The sequence below is a fragment of the Coregonus lavaretus genome (assembly GCF_964263955.1).
Source record: "Coregonus lavaretus genome assembly, chromosome: 9".
NCBI lineage: Eukaryota > Metazoa > Chordata > Actinopteri > Salmoniformes > Salmonidae > Coregonus > Coregonus lavaretus.
Window position 1 is genome coordinate 37262344 of NC_139996.1, and position 18724 is coordinate 37281067.

Below are 18724 nucleotides of genomic sequence, written 5' to 3' on the forward strand. Positions count from 1 at the left end.
GGTTTCCTCCAGATGTGACGCTTGGCATTCAGGCCAAAGAGTTCAATCTTGGTTTCATCAGACCAGAGAATCTTGTTTTTCATGGTCTGAGAGTCCTTTAGGTGCCTTTTGGCAAACTCCAAGCTGGCTGTCATGTGCCTTTTACTGAGGAGTAGCTTCCGTCTGGCCACTCTACCATAAAGGCCTGATTGGTGGAGCCCTGCAGAGATGGTAGTCCTTCTGGAAGGTTATACCATCTCCACAGAGGAACTCTGGAGCTCTGTCAGAGTGACCATCGGGTTCTTGGTCACCTCCCTGACCAAGGCCCTTCTCCCCTGATTGCTCAGTTTGGCCGGGTGGCCAGCTCTAGGAAGAGTCTTGTTGGCTCCAAACTTCTTCCATTTAAGAATGTTGGAGGCCACTGTGTTCTTGGGGTCCTTCAATGCTGCAAAACGTTTTTGGTACCCTTCCCCAGATCTGTGCCTCGACACTATCCTGTTTCGGAGCTCTATGGACAATTCCTTCGACCGGTTTTTGCTCAGACATGCACTGTCAACTGTGGGACCTTATATAGACAGGTGTGTGCCTTTCCAAATCATGTCCAATCAATTGAACTTACCACAGGTGGACTCTAATTAAGTTGTAGAAACATCTTAAGGATGATCAATGGAAACAGGATGCACCTGAGCTCAATTTCGAGTCTCATAGCAAAGGGTCTGAATACTTATGTAAATAAGGTATTTCTGTTTTTTATTTTGAATACATTTGCTATAATTTCCAAAAACCTCTTCGCTTTGTCATATGGTGTATTGTGTGTAGATTGATGAGGATGTTTTTTTTTATTTAATCCATTTTAGAATAAGGCTGTAACGTAACAAAATGTGGAAAAAGTCAAGGGGTCTGAATACTTTCCGAATGAATTGTATAATTTATGTGGCGATGACAGGATTGCTTTAACTAGAGATTAATGATTCATGAAGCGTACAGATTCATGATTGCTTTAAAATCAATACAAGCTCAAGGTAGAAGCTGAACATTTGTCTAAATGAATTGCAACAATTAATTAAAATAGTATGTTGGCTTTGTGGGTGAGGATGTTGTCATGATGGTCTTCAGAACCTCTGGAAACTAAAGGTCTGAAAATTAATACTTTATTCATTCAAAACCAGAAAACTTCCCAAGTTAGTGTTCATCTGGCTCACAGTTTTGGCCTGTGGAGGCAGGGCCGGTTCCAGGCATATGTGGTCGCTAGGGGGACCCCAATAAATAAATAAAAATACAGTACACTAAACAAAAATATAAATGCAACATGTAAAGTGTTGGTCCCATGTTTCATGAGCTGAAATAAAAGGCACAGGCGCCGTTGAGACTGGTGTTTTGCGGGTACTATTTAATGAAGCTGCCAGTTGAGGACCTGTGACGCGTCTGTTTCTCAAACTAGACACTAATGTATTTGTCCTCTTGCTCAGTTGTGCACCGGGGCCTCCCACTCCTCTTTCTATTCTGGTTAGAGCCAGTTTGCGCTGTTCTGTGAAGGGAGTAGGACACAGCGTTGTACGAGATCTTCAGTTTCTTGGCAATTTCTCGCATGGAATATCCTTCATTTCTCAGAACAAGAATAGACTGACGAGTTTCAGAAGAAAGTTATTTGTTTCTGGCCATTTTGAGCCTGTAATCGAACCCACAATTGCTGATGCTCCAGATACTCAACTAGTCTCAAGAAGGCCAGTTTTATTGCTTCTTTAATCAGCACAACAGTTTTCAGCTGTACTAATATATTTGCAAAAGGGTTTTCTAATGATCAATTAGCCTTTTAAAATGATAAACTTGGATTAGCAAACAACGTGCCATTGGAACACAGGACTGATGGTTGCTGATAATGGGCCTCTGTACGCATATGTAGATATTCCATTAAAAATCAGCCGTTTCCAGCTACAATAGCCATTTACAACATTAACAATGTCTACACTGTATTTCTGATCAATTTGATGTTATTTTAATGGACACATTTTTTTTCTTTTCTTTGAAAACAAGGACATTTCGAAGTGACCCCAAACTTTTGAACAGTAGTGTGTATATATATTTTAGGAACTCAGTTGTGGTCTCAACTTACTATTGAGAGTAAGAATAGTAGAATACACCAGGTGCAATTTAGAAATTTAGTTTTTCTCTTGTTATGTCAGTCACTGACAGTCACTCAATTAGCCATGTCGGCTAACAATTTTTGGATTGGTAGTTAGTCTAGCCAGCTATCTATCTTGTAGTAATCATGGCCGAATATAGACGGGGCACGCAGGGGGCCCCCATTTGGTTTTGCTAGTCATTCTCACTCAGATATCATATTAACATGTCACGATCGTTGAGAGACGGGTCAGACCAAGGTGCAGCGTGGTATGCGTACATATTTATTAATGAAGATAAACACTTGACAAAACAACAAAAGCAACATAACGTGAAGTGCTATGGGCTATACTCACAACAAGCCAAACCAGAACACAAACACGAGTCAAGATCCCACAACTAAGGTAGGCAACATGGCTACCTAAGTATGATCCCCAATCAGAGACAACGTGCGACATCTGCCTCTGGTGTGGGAGGCCCCGACCCTGGAGAGGGGCTGACTTCTGGGTCTGGAGTGGAGCCGCTGACCGGAGCTGGACTGGGCACCGGTGGAGCGTATTGCTGGCACTGGAATGGAGCCGCTGACCGGAGCTGAACTAGGCACCGGTGGAGCGGAATGCTCTGGCTCCGGAGTGGAGCCGCTGACCGGAGCTGTACTGGGCACCGGTGGAGCGGACTGCTCTGGGTCTGGAGTGGAGCCGCTGACTGGGGCTGGACTGGGAACACGCACCACTGGTCTGGTGCGAGGGGCAGGCACGGGTCGTGCCGGACTGGAGACACGCACCACTGGTTTGGTGCGGGGAGCAGGTACGGGCCGTACCGGACTGGATATACGCACCACTGGTTTGGTGCGGGGAGCACGTGCGGGGCGTACCGGGCTGGCGACATGCACCACTGGTTTGGTGCGGGGAGCAGGTACGGGCCGTACCCCCCCCCCCCCCCCCCCCATTTTTTTTCTTGGGGCTGCTTCTCGGGCTTTCTTCGTGACCGAGTCCTTTTGGGTCGCCGTTTCTCCTCTCCTGCCTGGGCTTCCTCCTTCGCCCAGGGTCCTCTAACAGCCAATATCTCCTCCCAAGTCCAAAATGACTTCCCCACCTGTGTCCAGGGTGTCTGCTGCTCCTGGGCACGCTGCTTGGTCCGTTGGTGGTGGGATCTTCTGTCACGATCGTTGAGAGACGGATCAGACCAAGGTGCAGCGTGGAATGCATACATATTTATTAATGAAAATAAACACTTGACAAAACAACAAAAGCAACGTAACGTGAAGACCTATGGGCTATACTCACAACAAGCCAAACCAGAACACAAACACGAGTCAAGATCCCACAACTAAGGTAGGCAACATGATCCCCAATCAGAGACAACGAGCGACAGCTGCCTCTGATTGGGAATCACGCCCGGCCAAACATAGAAATACACATTCTAGATCCCAAAAATAGAATCTAATAACATAGATCTCAACCTGAACTCAACCAACAAGAGTTCTCTATGTCAGGGCGTGACATAACATGGCATGTCATTAAAAAAATTGTATAATTGCAGGAAATTCGCTTTAAAATGGCAAACATTTATCTCAGTCCCATGGCAAAATAGGTAGATTTTCATTAAATTAGCTGTAAAACTGCAACATTTTCTCTATGCCTCATGACAAAATGTGTAGAATTGCAGGAAATGAACTTTAAAACTTTACAGTTTTCTCTCCACTGTCAAGATGGGGGCCACTAAAATGTTTTACCATGAGGTGTGGTAAAACCAAATCTCGTTTATGGCCCCCAAAAGACCTGTGTGGAGGAAATGATTCTTAGGTATTTTAACTGTGCTTATGCAGTGATGTTTGTGTCACATGAGTGAAATATTTTGGCAGATGCATGGCCTTGCCTTACCATCAGCAGTTCACTGTTATTTGCAAATCGTAGCATTTATCCAAAACATTTTTCTGTGCTTTTCGGTCTTCCGTTACAACCAGGCCTAGAGCCTAGATATTTATGTGAAGGTTGAATACACTTGTTACAACAATGTATGGATTCAGTCGGAGTGTGGTTTACAAAACAATTAACCTAACCATTAATTCGATTTAAACTCAATTAGGGGGCTGATCCTATCTATCTACTCCTTGTTTTGTTTGGTCGTTTAAGTGATCCATTTCTTATGCCTAATGTTTACAATTTAGTCTTAAATCACAGTAATTCACATTTTAAGCGCTTCTGAAAAAGGGTAAATGCAGTTTGACATCATCTAAAAAAGGTGATGGTTTTCCCTCTCCTCTCTCTTCTGTCTCACACACAGGGAGAGGAGGGGGCAGGTATCGAGAGGGTAATGATCCTGAGGAAGGAAGCTATCATAATGGTGGTGGCAGTCATGGACATTTTATGAGCTTCTAAGACATAAGTATTTTTGTAAGGTTTTGAATTCTTTATCATTGACGATGGGGAATGGGGATGGACTGCAGAGGGATCATGAAAAATGCATGGAGCAGAGATTGAGTCAGTCGGCTCGGCTTGAAAAATGTGTCGGCTTTGTCGAGAAGCGCCATGGGACACTTTAACAGAAGCGCAGTGTGACGGCTCTTTTTCACCTACAGAAACATATGGGCAGCACGCTGGTCAGCATGGGCTTAGCATGCCCACTCCATAGTTACTTTAACAATAGCTTGATATCTATACAGTTGTGTGACAACATCTATACTCTACATTGTTCAGGGTAAGTATACAGTGGCTGTACTATTACTTAGTAAGAATATCAAATCAATTTTATTTGTCACATGCTTCGTAAACAACAGGTAGACTAACAGTGAAATGCTTACTTACAGGCCCTTCCCAACAATGCAGAGAGGAAAAAAAAGAGAAATTATAGAAAAATAATAACACAAGGAATAAATACACAATGAGTAACGAGAACTTGGCTATATAAACGGGGTACCAGTACCGAGTCGATGTGCAGGGGTACGATGTAATTGAGGTACATATGTACATATACCACAGGAGGTTGGTGTCACCTTAATTGGGGAGGACGGGGTCATGTTAATGGTTGGAGCGGAATTAATGGAATGGTATCAAATACATCAAACACATGGTTTCCATGTGTTGGATGCCATTCCATTCGCTCTGTTCCGGCCATTATTATAAGCCATCCTTCCCTCAGCAGCCTCCTGTGGCATATACTGTAGGTAGGAATAAAGTGCCTAGGCAACAGGATAGATAACAAACAGTAACAGCAGCGTATGTGATGAGTCAAAATAGTTAGTGCAAAAAGGGTCAATGCAGATAGTCCGGGTAGCTATTGGTTAACTATTTAACTAACTATTTAGCAGCCTTATGGCTTGGGGGTAGAAGCTGTTCAAGGTCTTGTTGGTTCCAGATTTGGTGCATCGACCTGCGTACCGTGCAGTAGCAGAGAGAACAGTCTATGACTTGGGTGGCTGGAGTCTTTGACCATTTTTAGGGCCTTCCTCTGACACCGCCTGGTATAGAGGTCCTGGATTGTAGAGAGCTCGGCCCCAGTGATGTACTGGGCCGTACGCACTACCCTCTGTAGTGCCTTGCCAAGCATTTGCCATACCAAGCGGTGATGCAGCCAGTCAAGATACTCTCAATGGTGCAGCTGTAGAACTTTTTGAAGATCTGAGGGCCCATGCCAAATCTTTTCAGCCTCCTGAGGGGGAAGAGGCATTGTCATGCCCTCTTCACGACTGTGTTGGTGTGTGTGGACCATGATAATTCCTTAGTGATGTGGACACATAGGAACTTGAAGGTCTCGACCTGCTCCACTACAGACCCGTCGATGTGGATGGGGCCGTACTCGGTCATCCGTTTCCTGTAGTCCACGATCAGCTCCTTTGTCTTGCGGATGTTGAGGGAGAGGTTGTTGTCTTCGCACCACACTGCCAGGTCTCTGACCTCCCTGTAGGCTGTCTCATCGTCGGTGATCAGGCCTACCACTGTTGTGTCGTCGGCAAACTTAATGATGGTGTTGTGCGTGGCCACGCAGTCGTGGGTGAACAGGGAGTACAGGAGGGGACTAAGCACACACCCCTGAGGGGCCCCTGTGTTGAGGGTCAGCATGGCGGATGTGTTGTTGCCTACCCTCACCACCTGCGGGCGGCCCGTCAGGAAGTCCATGATCCAGTTGCAGAGGGAAGTGTTTAATCCCAGGGTCCTTAGCTTAGTGATGAGCTTGGAGGGCACTATGGTGTTGAAGCTGAGATGTAGTCAATTAACAGTATTCTCACGTAGGTGTTCCTTTTGTCCAGCTGGGAAAGGGCAGTGTGGAGTGCAAGTGAGATTACGTCATCTGTGGATGCGAATTGGAGTTGGTCCAGAGTGTCTGGGATGATGGTGTTGATGTGAGCCATGACTAACCTTTCAAAGCATTTCATGGCTACAGATGTGAGTGCTACGGGGCGATAGTAATTTAGACAGGTTACCTTGGCGTTCTTGGGCACAGGGACTATGGTGGTCTGCTTGAAACATGTAGGTATTACAGACTGGGTCAGGGAGAGGTTGGAAATGTCAGTGAAGACACTTGCCAGCTGGTCAGCGCATGCTCTGAGTACGTGTCCTGGTAATCCGTCTGGCCCTGCGGCCTTGTGAATGTTAACCTGTTTAAAGGTCTCACTTACATTGGCTACGGAGATCGTGATCACACATAAGATATCTGTTGTGGTGTGGTGGTTAGTCTTAGTTTCATGTAGGTACATTTTATTGTGTTGATTATTTGTATTCTCTCTGCCAGTATGAAGTATTCCCTGTGTAGCTCAGTTGGTAGAGCATGGCGCTTGCAACGCCAGGGTTGTGTGTTCGTTTCCCACGGGGGGCCAGTATGAAAAAATGTATGCACTCACTAACTGTAAGTCACTCTGGATAAGAGCGTCTGCTAAATGACTAAAATGTAAATGTACGTGTGTTTTGATGAAGGGCCAGCTCTGTGTTCATGACACACACTGTGTTCACTGTAGGGAATATCTTTGTTTGCTTATGTTTTGATGCAGTCTTGTTATTCACTTTTGTCCCTATTTGACCTCACAGCAGAGTGCTATTTTTCAGTTACAGTATGTTCTCAGAGGCTGATGTCGTCTCAGTGGATAGACACACACACACATACACACACACACACACACAAACAGACACACACACCTATGTTAAGTAAAATAAAATGTGTGAAAGTCTGAATAAGATAGGGAAGGGTAAATTAGCATTGTTTCCATTCCATGATAAGGGTAAAAGGTCCACAGTGTCGTCATGTGAACTCTGTTCGAACACTTCTTTGATCATTGGAATGGTCATAGAGATGCTGCCATAAAATGTCTGCTTTGCCATTTACAGATAGGGCCTCCCTGGCCTCTTGGCTTCTGGGAGGTGATCCATGGGCTTTCTCTGTCCATCAGATCCAACCTCTGCAGAGCATCTCTCATATAAAGTCCTCACTCTACCTTTCTTCTGCACCTCTCTTTTTTCTCAAATTTCTTCCATCCCTCTCTCCGTCTGTCCCTAAGGAGGGGCTGGAAATAGCAGCCAGGGGAAAGTGGGTCAGCTGCCGTGGGGGCTGGTTGGTGGGGAGGGGGCCCTGGTTTAGTAACTGACTATGTGTACTTGGACCCTTCTTAGTTTCTCCCTCCTTCTATCTATCAATCCCACCCTCATCTCTTTGTCATACTTATCTTCCAAGCTACTCCCTTACCTAGACCTCTACGGCTTGTCTGGATCTCTCCATCTCTTCTGCTGACTGTGCTGGTCCATCTGGTTAATGCTTTATGCTCTCTAGGTGAATCCCAGACAGTCTCAGAGAAACCAGACAAACCTCAAATAAAGATTTTAGACCGTAGATTATATAATAGGTAGGACTGGTGGACTTATGTCGCACATGCAGCAAACAAAAACATATGGAAATGTCTGCTCTACCCAAAATTACGACCAAATAATTGCAACATTACCGCAAAAATGGAAGAGAAAAGTGGAAGGGGGAAAAAGTAAGGAACTTGTCTGTCGGCCCTGCATTAAAGAACATAATTGGTTAAAGAAAATTGTGATAAATAAAAAAGTATACCTGTTTCATTTAAGGACCAAAGGATTGACAGCCGTCCCATATACAGTTGAAGTCGGAAGTTTACATACACTTAGGTTGGAGTCATTAAAACTTGTTTTTCAACCACTCCACAAATATCTTCTTAACAAACTATAATTTTGGCAAGTCGTTTAGGACATCTACTTTGTGCATGACACAAGTCATTTTTCCATCAATTGTTTACAGACAGATTATTTCACTTATAATTCACTGTATCACAATTCCAGTGGGTCAGAGGTTTACATACACTAAGTTCACTGTGCCTTTAAACAGCTTGGAAAAGTCCAGAAAAGGATGTAATGGCTTTAGAAGCTTCTGATAGGCTAATTGACATCATTTGAGTCAATTGGAGGTGTACCTGTGGATGTATTTCAAGGCCTACCTTCAAACTCAGTGCCTCTTTGCTTGACATCATGGGAAAATCAAAAGAAATCAGCCAAGACCTCAGAAAAACAATTGTAGACCTCCACAAGTCTGGTTCATCCTTGGGAGCAATTTCCAAATGCCTGAAGGTACCATGTTCATCTGTACAAACAATAGCACGCAAGTACAGTGAGTACTGCTGATTTTGTAAGTTTGCCCACTGACAAAGACATGATCAGTCTATAATTTTAATGGTAGGTTTATTTGAACAGTGAGAGACAGAATAACAACAAAAAAATCCAGAAAAATGCATGTCAAAAATGTTATAAATTGATTTGCATGTTAATGAGGGAAATAAGTATTTGACCCCTCTGCAAAACATGACTTAGTACTTGGTGGCAAAACCCTTGTTGGCAATCACAGAGGTCAGACGTTTCTTGTAGTTGGCCACCAGGTTTGCACACATCTCAGGAGGGATTTTGTTCCACTCCTCTTTGCAGATCTTCTCCAAGTCATTAAGGTTTCGAGGCTGACGTTTGGCAACTCGAACCTTCATCTCCCTCCACAGAATTTCTATGGGATTAAGGTCTGGAGACTGGCTAGGCCACTCCAGAACCTTAATGTGCTTCTTCTTGAGCCACTCCTTTGTTGCCTTGGCCGTGTGTTTTGGGTCATTGTCATGCTGGAATACCCATCCACAACCCATTTTCAATGCCCTGGCTGAGGGAAGGAGGTTCTCACCCAAGATTTGACAGTACATGGCCCCGTCCATCGTCCTTTTGATGCGGTGAAGTTGTACTGGGGCGGCAGGTAGCTTAGCGGTGAAGTTGTTGGTCTGGGGCGGCAGGTAGCTTAGTGGGTAAGAGCGTTGTGCCAGTAACCGAAAGGTCGCTGGTTCTAATCCCCGAGCCGACTAGGTGAAAAATCTGTCGATGTGCCCTTAAGCAAGGCACTTAACCCTAATTGCTCCTGTAAGTCGCTCTGGATAAGAGCGTCTGCTAAATGACTAAAATGTAAATGTAAATGTACTGTCCCCTTAGCAGAAAAACACCCCCAAAGCATAATGTTTCCACCTCCATGTTTGACGATGGGGATGGTGTTCTTGGGGTCATAGGCAGCATTCCTCCTCCTCCAAACACGGCGAGTTGAGTTGGTGCCAAAGAGCTTGATTTTGGTCTCATCTGACCACAACACTTTCACCCAGTTCTCCTCTGAATCATTCAGATGTTCATTGGCAAACTTCAGACGGGCCTGTATATGTGCTTTCTTGAGCAGGGGGACCTTGCGGGCGCTGCAGGATTTCAGTCCTTCACGGCGTAGTGTGTTACCAATTGTTTTCTTGGTGACTATGGTCCCAGCTGCCTTGAGATCATTGACAAGATCCTCCCGTGTAGTTCTGGGCTGATTCCTCACCATTCTCATGATCATTGCAACTCCACGAGGTGAGATCTTGCATGGAGCCCCAGGCCAAGGGAGATTGACGGTTCTTTTGTGTTTCTTTTGTCACCTTCTCACCAAGCTGCTTGGCGATGGTCTTGTAGCCCATTCCAGCCTCGTGTAGGTCTACAATCTTGTCCCTGACATCCTTGGAGAGCTCTTTGGTCTTGGCCATGGTGGAGAGTTTGGAATCTGAATAATTGATTGCTTCTGTGGACAGGTGTCGTTTTTACAGGTAACAAACTGAGATTAGGAGCACTCCCTTTAAGAGTGTGCTCCTAATCTCAGCTCGTTACCTGTATAAAAGACACCTGGGAGCCAGAAATCTTTCTGATTGAGAGGGGGTCAAATACTTATTTCCCTCATTAAAATGCAAATCAATTTCTAACATTTTTGACATGCGTTTTTCTGGATTTTGTTGTTGTTATTCTATCTCTCACTGTTCAAATAAAACTACCATTAAAATTATAGACTGATCATTTATTTGTCAGTGGGCAAACGTACAAAATCAGCAGGGGATCAAATACTTTTTTCCCTCACTGTATAAACACCATGGGACCACACAGCCGACATACCGCTCAGGATGGAGACCCATTCTGTCTCCTAGAGATTAACGTACTTTGGTGCAAAAAGTGTAAATCAATCCCAGAACAACAGCAAAGGACCTTGTGAAGATGCTGGAGGAAACAACAAGTACAAAAGTGTCTATATCCACAGTAAAACGAGTCCTATATCGACATTAACCTGAAAGGCCACTCAGCAAGAAAGAAGCCACTACTCCAAAACCGACATAAAAAAGCCAGACTACGGTTTGCAACTTCACATGGGGACAAAGATCATACTTTTTGGAATGTCCTCTGGTCTGATGAAACAAAAATATAACTGTTTGGCCATAATGACCATCGTTATGTTTGGAGGAAAAAGGGGAAGGTTTGCAAGCCGAAGAACACCATCCCAACCGTGAAGCACGGGGGTGGCAGCATCATGCTGTGGGGGTGCTTTGCTGCAAGAGGGACTGGTGCACTTTGCAAAATAGATGGCATCATGAGGAAGGAAAATTATGTGGATATATTGAAGTAACATCTCAAGACATCAGTCAGGAAGTTAAAGCTTGGTCGAAAATGGGTCTTCCAAATGGACAATGACCCCAAGCATACTTCCAAAGTTGTGGCAAAATGGCTTAAGGACAACAAAGTCAAGGTATTGGAGTGGCCATCACAAAGCCCTGACCTCAATCCTATAGAACATTTGTGGGCAGAACTGAAAAAGCATGTGTGAGCAAGGAGGCCTACAAACCTGACTCAGTTACACCAGCTCTGTCAGGAGGAATGGGCCAAAATTCACCCAACTTATTGTGGGAAGCTTGTGGAAAGCTACCCTAAATATTTGACCCAAGTTAAACATTTTAAAGGCAATGCTACAAAAAAACGAATTGAGTGTATGTAAACTTCTGACCCACTGGGAATGTGATGAAATAAATAAAAGCTGAAATAAATCATTCTCTTTATTATTATTCTGACATTTCATATTCTTAAAATAAAGTGTTAATCCTAGCTGTCCTAAAACAGGGAATTCTTACTAGGATTAAATGTCAGGAATTATGAAAAACTCAGTTTAAATGTATTTGGCTAAGGTGTATGTAAACTTCCGACTTCAACTGTACATTGCAAAATAGTTGGGAAGAGATTTTTGACGTACCGATTCCATGGCATAGTGTTTATGAACAGATACGCAAAACGACGCCGGATTCAAAATTTATAATTTTTCAATTTAAATTATTATCGAAAATTCTTGCTACCAATATAATGTTATTTATATGGGGGATACATTCTTCCCAGCTCTGCAGATTTAGCTGCGAAGAGACAGAATCATTAGATCATTTGTTTTGGTACTGTCCATTTGTAGCTTGTTGTTGGTCACAGGTCCAGGAATGGGTGAAGGATTGCAATATTTACCTGGAGCTAACCCTGCAGATAGCACTACTGGGTGATCTGAAAAGTCATAGTCAATCGATCAATAATATAATAATACTTTTAGCAAAAATGTTTATTTTCAATTAATAATCTGTAGAAACAATGAGAATAGAAAGGTTCAGAACTTTTGTAAAACATCACAGTACAGTTGAAAAATATATGAAAAATATATGGCAAATATAAATCCAATATGGATGGTGTTAAGAGATAGATGGGAGGTGTTGAATGGAGCTGAAGGATGGGACTAATAACAACTAACAACAACTAATAACAACAAGATAACTAATGTAAAGCATACTGTGTCCATAATAAGTACAGTGGGGAGAACAAGTATTTGATACACTGCCGATTTTGCAGGTTTTCCTACTTACAAAGCATGTAGAGGTTTGTAATTTTTATCATAGGTACACTTCAACTGTGAGAGACATAATCTAAAATAAAAATCCAGAAAATCGCGTTGTATGATTTTTAAGTAATTCATTTGCATTTTATTGCCTGACATAAGTATTTGATCACCTACCAACCAGTAAGAATTCCGGCTCTCACAGACCTGTTAGTTTTTCTTTAAGAAGCCCTCCTGTTCTCCACTCATTACCTGTATTAACTGCACCTGTTTGAACTTGTTACCTGTATAAAAGACACCTGTCCACACACTCAATCAAACAGACTCCAACCTCTCCACAATGGCCTGCACAAGGCTGGGATGGGCTACAGGACAATAGGCAAGCAGCTTGGTGAGAAGGCAACAACTTTTGGCGCAATTATTAGAAAATGGAAGAAGTTCAAGATGACGGTCAATCAACCTCGGTCTGGGGCTCCATGCAAGATCTCACCTCGTGGGGCATCAATGATCATGAGGAAGGTGAGTGATCAGCCCAGAACTACACGGCAGGACCTGGTCAATGACCTGAAGAGAGCTGGGACCACAGTCTCAAAGAAAACCATTAGTAACACACTACGCCGTCATGGATTAAAATCCTACAGCGCACGCAAGGTCCCCCTGCTCAAGCCAGCGCATGTCCAGGCCCGTCTGAAGTTTGCCAATGACCATCTGGATGATCCAGAGGAGGAATGGGAGAACGTCATGTGGTCTGATGAGACAAAAATAGAGCTTTCTGGTCTAAACTCCACTCGCCGTGTTTGGAGGAAGAAGAAGGATGAGTACAACCCCAAGAACACCATCCCAACCGTGAAGCATGGAGGTGGAAACATCATTCTTTGGGGATGCTTTTCTGCAAAGGGGACAGGACGACTGCACCGTATTGAGGGGAGGATGGATGGGGCCATGTATCGCGAGATCTTGGCCAATAACCTCCTTCCCTCAGTAAGAGCATTGAAGATGGGTCGTGGCTGGGTCTTCCAGCATGACAACGACCCGAAACACACAGCCAGGGCAACTAAGGAGTGGCTCTGTAAGAAGCATCTCAAGGTCCTGGAGTGGCCTAGCCAGTCTCCAGACCTGAACCCAATAGAAAATCTTTGGAGGGAGCTGAAAGTCCGTATTGCCCAGCGACAGCCCCGAAACCTGAAGGATCTGGAGAAGGTCTGTATGGAGGAGTGGGCCAAAATCCCTGCTGCAGTGTGTGCAAACCTGGTCAAGACCTATAGGAAACATATGATATCTGTAATTGCAAACACAGGTTTCTGTACCAAATATTAAGTTCTGCTTTTCTGATGTATCAAATACTTATGTCATGCAATAAAATGCAAATTAATTACTTAAAAATCATACAATGTGATTTTCTGGATTTTTTAGATACCGTCTCTCACAGTTGAAGTGTACCTATGATAAAAATGACAGACCTCTACATGCTTTGTAAGTAGGAAAACCTGCAAAATTGGCAGTGTATCAAATACTTGTTCTCCCCACTGTATATAGGTTATAGGTTGAGAGCTTTTGTGAAAGAGCACAGTTAGAAAGATAAGGCATTAGAAGCAAACCGAATGGACATCATGAAAATGATCGGAGTTTGAGGGTAGAGGAAGTTCAGGAGTAAAAACAAACAAAATATAATTATTGTGCTCTTGCTCAGTTGTGCACCGGGGCCTCCCACTCCTCTTTCTATTCTGGTTAGAGCCAGTTTGCTCTGTTCTGTGAAGGGAGTTGTACGAGATCTTCAGTTTCTTGGCAATTTCTCGCATGGAATAGCCTTCATTTTTCAGAACAAGAATAGACTGACGAGTTTCAGAAGAAAGTTGTTTGTTTCTGGCCATTTTGAGCCTGTAATCGAACCCACAATTGCTGATGCTCCAGATACTCAACTAGTCTCAAGAAGGCCAGTTTTATTGCTTCTTTAATCAGCACAACAGTTTTCAGCTGTGCTAACATAATTGCAAAATGGTTTTCTAATGATCAATTAGCCTTTTAAAATGATCAACTTGGATTAGCAAACACAACGTGCCATTGGAACACAGGACTGATGGTTGCTGATAATGGGCCTCTGTACGCCTATGTAGATATTCCATTAAAAATCAGCCGTTTCCAGCTACAATAGCCAAACTTTTGAACGGTAGTGTGTGTATATATTTTTTTTTCTCAAGAAAATAAAACATATGGGGGATTGGAAGTGACGCAGACATTTACATTTTACATTTTAGTCATTTAGCAGACGCTCTTATCCAGAGCGACTTACAGTTAAGTTATATATATATATATTTTTTTTATACTGGCCCCCCGTGGGAATCAAACCCACAACCCTGGCATTGCAAACGCCATGCTCTACCAACTGAGCTACATCCCTGCCGGCCATTCCCTCCCCTACCCTGGACGACGCTGGGCCAATTGTGCGCCGCCCCATGGGTCTCCCGGTCGCGGCCGGCTACGACAGAGCCTGGAGTCGATCCAGGATCTCTAGTGGCACAGCTAGCACTGCGATGCAGTGCCTTAGACCACTGCGCCAATCGGGAGACAATTACATTGATGGAAGTTACAATCTATCTGTAATATTAAAGCTGATCTACCCCTCCCCCCCAATAAAAAAAAAAATGTAGACCCTGACTTAAAACACTAAACACACATTCTGGTGCGGGAGCGTGGAGTAGCAGTACTGCTGCAGTCTCCCAAGAACATATTGATATTAGCGATATAGGTACGAATCCCACCACTGACACGTTGATGCTGTCCCTCCCTCTACTGAATAAAGAGAAAATACAGAAGGAGGACACATTCTGCTCACTGCTTTCCCAGCGGCACATATACCATTTCTAAAACATCACATGTATAACTAACTAGTAATGAGGAATAACACAGTCATATACTACCAGTATGAATGAATAGCAACATCTTTATACGTGCATAGTTATAATTGGACCAAAAACAAGCTGATTTTGGCATGGCTGAGCTCATTTCTGGCCATGCACACACAGGACAGCGTGGTCCCTGGACTCAGTAGTTTCATGGCCAACGTGATAATGGCCTGCTATTGTTCATTAAAAGACTGGCAAGTCCAGCCCAGCGCTGTGGGATCTGGGATGGTAACTGTGTAAATAAATGTAAAGGATTTGGTGCCGCAGCCATCTAAACACTACTGGGTTGTGTCCCAAATGGCACACTATATTCCAAAGTAGTGTACTATATAGGGAAAGGGTGTCATTTGGGACACTGCCCTGGTGTCTATGTTCATGGTATCTGGGTAAATGTAAAGTGTTGGGTGCAGCCAGCTGAACACTATTGGTGTCTGTGTTTAAGCAGTATTGAGAGCTCATGATGCAAAACTCAACTCGTGGCTGGATAGAGAGCGACGGCAGGAATTGATGTAATCTCCTGTTATGTGCTTTGCTAATGCTGTTGTATGCACAAAGCTGAAACCAAACATCGCAAGAGAGATAGCTAAAATAGGGCTTTGCCATAAGTCATGTCTGCTATTTGGGATGGGATATACAGTATGTGTTTAATGACTCACTCTATGTGCCAGAATTGTATCAACACAGTTTTAAAAATTGCTTAGTTTATTAGTCAGGGACAACATACTATGTCTCACCAGATTTTGCAACACAGCTAATTTCCATTTGCAGTCCCTTTCCATATGCAGGTAAACATTCAACATTTTTACATATTATACATTTTTTATTACATGATTAATAAGGGACAGGTCTGTATCACATTGTCACAAGGGCACTGACTAGAAAAGACAGACAGACAGATAGACAGACAGAGTGATTCAGTGTGACTACATGGTCGATGCCAATGTTTGTGGTGCCCCTATTCTAGTTGGGAACACTGGTTTGTAATAATCTAGGATCATTTGTTTCACTTATTCACTGTTGTAAATTGGATGGTTGCTTTGAGCGCCAGAGAGCCAGTGTAACGTGCTTATACTAAAGTCTAACCTCGTTCTCCACAGGGTTCAAGTGTCCTGTCTGCTCCAAGTCTGTGGCGTCCAATGAGATGGAGGTGCACTTCATCATGTGTCTAAGCAAGCCCCGCCTGTCCTATAATGGTGAGACACCCTTCCTCTATCTCTCCCCAGACCCTATATCCTGTGCTTTATCTCTCCTTCTCTCCCCTCTTGTTTGCCACTTTTCCTCCTCTGAATCTCTGCATTCTTCTCATTATCCCTTTGTCTCTCTCTTGCTCACGTAGCCTCTCATCCCCCTCTCCTATGATGCTCTCTCTCCCCTATCTCTTACTATGTCGATGCTGGCTGTGACTGTGGGAATGTAGATGTGAACTCTATATGACCCATCTGCCTAGTACCAGAGCTGGGGTCACGGCAGTGTGTTATTCCCTCCATTGATTCTCTCCATATTACTACTGTCTGTCTGTCTGTCTGTCTGCAGACATGCCTCGATATGATAGTTCAGAATTGTCCAATGCAGACTGAAGCCATAGAAATAGAATCCTGTATTTCTGTATCAATGGCTTGAGCTGCTTGTACTTTAGTAATCACAGTATCTAAACAAGAAAAACCTGATCTACATGCACCATACAGTAGCCAAATACATAGTGTATGTATGCCATTAGCTCTGTAATTGGTTTTGGTTAATGTGTAATCAGTATGCTCAGATTGTAGGAGAGACAGTTAAATGTTCAGAGTGTCAGCTAGGTACATATGTATGTTCAGGGAGTCAAGCCAGGTATATGTTCAGAGTCGATTCAGGTAGACAATCAGCTTTCCCAGGGCATTATGGGTGCCTGTCTGCTGTTCTTTTCCCGTGACACTGTGTGCTGGCCTGGTTCCAGGTTGTGTGATTGACAGAGTGGCTGGCTGAGATAGCTGCCTGCAGCCTTAGTCACCCCTGTGAGTGACTGACTGACTGCTACCTGTTTGAGTGACCGCTTTCTGTTACGGTCTGTCTGGGGCTGAAGGTGACCCTGTGGGCTACGTGTCACGTATCACCAGTCTGCTTTCTGGGGCTCATTTAAAGCCAGGTCTGTCAGGACACAGAGGGAGAGGGTGACAGATGAGGGGCTGAAAAGGAACAGGGGTAGAAACAGATTGAGATAGTGAGGAGCAAAAGGAGAGAGAAACTGACTGGGATGGGTGGAATAGTACAGAGAGTGACTGGGATGGATGGAATAGTACAGAGAGTGACTGGGATGGATGGAAGAGTACGGAGAGTGACTGAGAAGGATGGAAGAGTACAGAGAGTGACTGAGAAGGATAGAATAGTATGGAGAGTGACTGGGATGGATGGAGTAGTACAGAGTGACTGGGATGGATGGAAGAGTACGGAGAGTGACTGAGAAGGATGGAATAGTATGGAGAGTGACTGGGATGGATGGAATAGTACAGAGTGACTGGGATGGATGGAAGAGAATGGAGAGTGACTGAGAAGGATGGAATAGTATGGAGAGTGACTGAGAAGGATGGAATAGTACAGAGAGTGACTGAGAAGGATGGAAGAGTATGGAGAGTGATACAGAGATGGCTGATAAAGAGTAAGAGGACAAAGAAGAGCAATCTCTCATTTTTTGGGTTGTTTTTCAACTGCCCTGTCAATTTTTATTTCTGACACATTTACTTTCTCTCCCCCTCTCCATCTCTTCCTCTTTTTCCCTCTTCCTCTCTCTCTCTATCCCTGTCTGTTTCTCCTCTGCAATCCCCTGAGTTAGTGACACATAGGGACAGGACTGCGGCTTATCTTATTTCCCAGAATGCTCTGTGGTCCATTGTCAATCAGCTGGGCCCGCTGCCTGTCACACATCAGCAGATCTCTCTGCATGGCCAATATACCTACACACACACACACACACACACACACACACACACACACACACACACACACACACACACACACACACACACACACCCTGCCCGCAGTGGCAGTGATAAATGTGTGTGTGTCTGTCTGTATCCTTACTGTGTTTCTGTTTGTGGAGCAGCTACAGAGTTGTGTGTGTCTATAATAATGAGATAGAAGATCCATACAGTGTGTGTTTGTGTGGGTTGGGTGAGGTGTGGGTATCTGGCCAGCAAGATTGACATTGGGATATTGGTTAATGGTTAGAAATGCCACACATTATTTGGGTGGTTTACCCAGTGGTCTTTAATTGTGCTTTTACCCGTGAACTCCTGTCCACCCCAGCCGGTATTGATACTGCTATGGGATGAACAAAGGGGTGACACCCAGCTAATACAGAAATAGAAGTGCATTAATATTGGTCAAAAACAGCACCGTCCGCCATCAATGGTAAGAGACAGTGTAATATCTAGACGTTATTGAATTATTCATTTATATTTCACAGATAAACTCCTTTCCCACTCAGTGTCATTTGCATACAGTATATTGCCAACGGAGATTTGGCATTTTTCCCCAAACACATCAAATAGGACTAAAGTACTTTTCTT

The 18724-nt window shown here is 43.9% G+C and overlaps 1 protein-coding gene and 1 pseudogene across 3 annotated transcripts in view; one reads left to right on the forward strand and one right to left on the reverse strand.

The window, feature by feature from the left end:
• Positions 1-18724, reverse strand: part of LOC311135343 (vacuolar protein sorting-associated protein 4A-like) — a 569660-nt pseudogene that overhangs the window by 426427 nt on the left and 124509 nt on the right. The gene's annotated exons all lie outside the window — the stretch shown is intronic.
• The window catches only part of znrf1 (zinc and ring finger 1), a 33843-nt gene that overhangs the window by 7014 nt on the left and 8105 nt on the right, over positions 1-18724 (forward strand). For both annotated transcript variants that reach the window (XM_084169121.1, XM_084169122.1), the window contains exon 2: positions 16277-16372. In XM_084169121.1, coding sequence (XP_084025247.1) covers positions 16277-16372 — 96 coding nt within the window. The remainder of the gene's footprint in view (positions 1-16276; positions 16373-18724) is intronic.